The sequence below is a fragment of the Saccostrea cucullata genome, unplaced genomic scaffold, assembly GCF_032062105.1.
Source record: "Saccostrea cucullata isolate Sc308-1 unplaced genomic scaffold, CSIRO_AGI_Scuc_v1 ctg6703, whole genome shotgun sequence".
Classification (NCBI taxonomy): Eukaryota; Metazoa; Mollusca; class Bivalvia; order Ostreida; family Ostreidae; genus Saccostrea; species Saccostrea cuccullata.
The window spans coordinates 18600-23178 of NW_026930556.1; the positions used below are offsets into that span (position 1 = coordinate 18600).

Consider the following 4579-nt stretch of genomic DNA (forward strand, 5'->3'; position numbering starts at 1 on the left):
AATTTTAAAATACATTAAATCATGTCCTTTATCAAAGATTTGTATCAAATAAAAAACAAGAATGTATTTAGATAATGAGGAACAGTTTAACATGATACACATTTTACGTGTAGTTAACATTTTAGCTTCAACAATTAACATTTATATATCACGCAGGTATTATATATCCTCTAACTTCTTGTACATACGCCTAATACGATCCCGATAATTTTTAGATTGTGTTTTTCTGCCATGCCCAAGGATTGTAACGAACTTTGTGAGGAGGGACAAACCATTACAGGGGTATATGATATATACCCCTACAGAACATTAACAATACCGGTCAGTGTGTACTGCGATATGAACACAATGGGCGGTGGATGGACGGTAGGATTTTTTAATTTTAGAAATAAAAGTCCTTAATATAACAAACCTTGTTTTTATTGTTCTGAGGATTGTAGGATTTCATTGTAGTTCATATCAAAACATATAGATACTATGAATGTTCAAATCAATAAATTGAATTGTTACGCATGTTAATTTTCAAAGGCCATTTAGAAACGCGTAGACGGATCAGTGAGTTTTGCGAGGAACTGGACGGAATATAAGAATGGTTTTGGTTCACCAGAACAGAATGTCTGGATTGGTAAGTGTAAATCGCTTTCACATAAGAACTTTTTATTCCTTCAAAGTTTGAAGATGAAAAAAATTCTTGTGGCAGGTAAAAAACTTAAGATTAGGTAATGTGTGTTCTACGATTTTCAGATATCGTGTTTAATTGATATCTCAAACAATTTTTAAAAATATTAGAAAAGAAGACTATCATCTAACGGCATATTCTAATGAGACCAAATGTAGCATTATTGTCTACAGCTATGGAAAATAATTTGATTTTTCATTACGGTAGATTCATATAGATTTTAAAAGAATTATTTGTATTCGATGAACTTTTCAGATGATTTCACATATATCTTAATACAGGGAATGACGTAATCCATACATTAACAAACGAAAAATCGTCATCCCTTTATGTGTCCATCACTCTCCAGAATGGTACAACGCTGTATGAATTGTACGACCGATTCTCTGTCTCCAACGAAGCAGGGAAATATCAACTCTTTCTTGAAGGACCTGCCACGGGGACTTAAGGTCAGTTTATTCATGTTAGGTTCTTAAAATCAGGTTCAAATTACGTATATCATCATAATAATTCTTTACTGTATTGAAATATTATTAAGTGGATTAAAAAGAGAAAGATACGTTTTTCTTTTTTTTATGTTCTGTATACGTTTTATATTCCATGCTAATAAAACATTTTAATATATCAGAATATTATTTGCAGGTACAATTCACGTATTCAGCAGACATTGAATTTGTTATTTTCAAGTAGCTAGAATTTCAAATTATATTTTTTATGTACAAGGAAAATTATGTAATTATTTTTAACAATCCAGTAATTACTTTTGCTAAACCATTGTTATTCAGCTAGGGTTTCCTGATAATTTTTAATAATTCACATTTTAACTACTACGGAGAAAGAAGTTTAGAGTTTAAATGATCTATTTTGTCAACATACCCACAAAGTTTGATGTTAAAAAAATATTTTTTGTTCGGTAACATATTCAAATTTTTAAAAAGGCGAATTCAAAACACCACAACGTGTTTCACGTTTTCCATAACTTTTCTCAATTTAATGAAAATCTTTTCTAATCTTCAATAATTCATATTATAAATACTATGGAATCTGAAGTTTACAGAACGTAATTAATCTTAAATGTCGAAACCTTTACAAAAATTTAATGATAAAAAAATGATCGAAGATTTATTCAAATAAAAAAAGTTTAATAATCCATATTCAAACACCTCAGCGCTTTTCACATTTACAAAACCCTATGCTTTATTTAATGAAAGTCTAATATTTTAAAACATTTGCAGGTACACCATATCTGATATCGTTATAATTATGAACGAGTTACTATGTATTGCATTTCATACAATTTTAAAATCACTGTCTAAGACATATATGAAAATTTCATTTATTCATGTTTTCTGATATTTTCAGTGACCTTAACCCCCCCCCCCCCCCCAATTAAAAAAAAAAAAAAAAAAAAAAACATGCCTCAAATGTGTAATGCGCTTGTGGTTTATTGTTACACCAAGAGGATGCTATGTGAATTGCACAATGTTTTGTTGACTTGTATTTTTTTTTAAATCTCTCTTTACAGGAACTAAACTTTAAAACTGTATATCTCAGACGTACTTCAGTATTAAGATTAATGTGATTTTAATCAATAAATAATAATAATTATATCCCTGTTCTATATTTTCTCTTATTCTGCAGGTGCCAGTATTATAGACAATGGGGATTCTATGAGTGCACAAAATAAATATTATCGCTCTTCCCAGCACCTAAGCCGTCTATTTTAGAAGTATACCTCAGTATTATTAATGACAATTACATGTATATAGAAGATATATAAATCAATTAACTTTGTGATTCATTTTGTTTAATTTTACAGGTGACTCTATGATAGACACTGGTGATTCTAACAGAGATCTGTCTGGGATGTTTTTCTCCACCCCGGACAGAGATAACAACAGATTGTTTGGAGATGAATGCTGTGTTTATTTTTATTGTTACACTATTGTATTTCAGGAGACAGCATGAGACGTGACATTGATCTATCTGGGATGTCATTCTCCACCCCGGACAGAGATAACGACGGGTCTCCTAGTAACTGTGCTGCTTACAGTACAAGTAAGTAAGTAAGTAAATGGTTTATTATAGTGACATGTGTTATATACAATTACATCAGTTGTCAACAAATATACATATATTAAGAATTGAAACACCCGGCCCATCGGGCCTATATGTCACTTTAACAATATAACATTCAATAATACAAAGATATTACGCATTGCGTTTACTATAAATAATAGATTGTCTGTAAGTATATGCTGAATATATGAATTTTTCGATCTGCCTTGGGAAATTTGATAAAAGAAATTTTGTTTTGTCTAAATCTGACATATCATTATCAAATAAAGTTGGGTTAAATTCAATACTGGAAAAAAAAAATTGCTCTTAGATTTGAATTTGATATACAAAGAAGCAAAAAGTGACATTCATCTTCTACACTATTTGATAAACATAGAGTACAGAGTCTGTCTGATAAAGCCTCCCCCTTATATCGTCCTGTTTCTATCCTTATAGGTAACACACCGCATCTAAATTGAGCAAGTATAGAACGATGGCATTTTGGGATATCCATTATTACATATTTCTCGGTTTGAAAATCAGATTTTACGGCTCGGTAGGTTCTAAGTTTTGGGACGTTTTGGAGATCTTCATTCCATGCGTTTAGAAATTTTTGACGAAGTTTTTCTTCTACTATGATTAAGTTGCAAGCCGTTTGATTTTGGAAATAGGTAGACATATCAAGAGATTCAAATAGGAGTTTGACTGCATGCGACCAGTTTCTGTTGTTTGATAAAGATTGTTCCAGGTCCCACAAGAATATTTTTTTTCGTAAGTCTGTCGTCCAGCATTGTAACGAGTCGATTCCAAAGACGTATAATATTCAACTGATGTCGATAAAATGAAGGAAGCCAACCAACTTCTTGAATTGCTAGTATTGGCGTAAATCTATGCACACCCAGGAAGTATTGCAACGCACGATGCTGTACAGATTCCATATTATGATGTCTGTCGTAACCCCAAACTCCACTGCAGTAATCCAAAATAGGTGCCACTCCGCTCATGTACATTTTTTCGTATGTTTTGAATCCTATTGATTTATTCGAATGCATTTTGTATGTAATAGCTCCTAGTGCGCGCCCACCCGATTTTGCAAGATTTTCTGCGTTGTCCTTAAATGTGGTAAATTCGTCGAACAAAACACCAAGATATTTATAGGATGATGAGTACTCAATGCGATCTTCTCCTAAGGTAAATAAATGGTCACTTCTTTTCCGCTGTTTTTTACGGAAGTGTACTTCTTTAGATTTTGTCGGGTTTATACACAATCTCTATTTCTTGCACCAGTTGGAGACAACATCAAGAAGTGCGTCCATGTCAGCCTCGTTCTGCGCAATCAACGCTATATCATCTGCTTATAGAAGGATGTTTAATTTGTTGTCACCAAATTCAATTCCATTGTTTAGCTTTTTTACTTGTATAGCGAGATAGTTGATGAACAGAGTGAACAACGTTGGGGAGAGATTATCTCCCTGTCTAACTCCCGATGTACATCCAAACCAGTCGGTGTAATGGTTACCCAAACGAACACAGGACTCAGTTTTCTGATATAACGATTTCACCGCTTGATAGAAATGCCCGTCCACTCCATTTATAAGTAATCTGTATTCCAACAACTCTCTATCCACCATATCAAATGCTTTTTTAAGTCAATAAAAGTAACAAACGTAGAATTTCTGTTTTTGATTATACTATTTAGGGTAAATACATGATCTAAGCAGGATCTTTCACATCGGAATCCGTTTTGCTTTTCGACTAAAAGATCGTTATCGTCAAAGTAAGCCACCAGCCTTTTGTTCAGAATAGAACTGTAAATTTTAGTTACAACAGAGAGAAGGCTTA

At 32.5% G+C, this 4579-nt stretch overlaps 1 protein-coding gene across 1 annotated transcript; it reads left to right on the plus strand.

Moving 5' to 3' along the window:
• Positions 1 to 231: 231 nt before the first annotated feature.
• Positions 232 to 4098, plus strand: LOC134229044 (veficolin-1-like). Its single transcript, XM_062710748.1, has 5 exons — positions 232 to 366; positions 538 to 625; positions 2499 to 2519; positions 2636 to 2737; positions 4025 to 4098. Exons 1-5 carry the CDS (start codon positions 232 to 234, stop codon positions 4096 to 4098), a joined length of 420 nt encoding a protein of 139 aa, XP_062566732.1.
• The last annotated feature ends 481 nt before the right edge of the window (positions 4099 to 4579 follow it).

What these genes read in the sequence shown, in the direction of transcription:
- LOC134229044 (XM_062710748.1), top strand. Translation starts at nt 232, where the DNA reads ATGCCCAAGGATTGTAACGAACTTTGTGAGGAGGGACAAACCATTACA. An exon ending in CAATGGGCGGTGGATGGACG is followed by an intron (nt 367 to 537) that starts GTAGGATTTTTT and finishes AAGGCCATTTAG; the next exon opens with AAACGCGTAGACGGATCAGT. An exon ending in CTGTGCTGCTTACAGTACAA is followed by an intron (nt 2,738 to 4,024) that starts GTAAGTAAGTAA and finishes TTCTTGCACCAG; the next exon opens with TTGGAGACAACATCAAGAAG.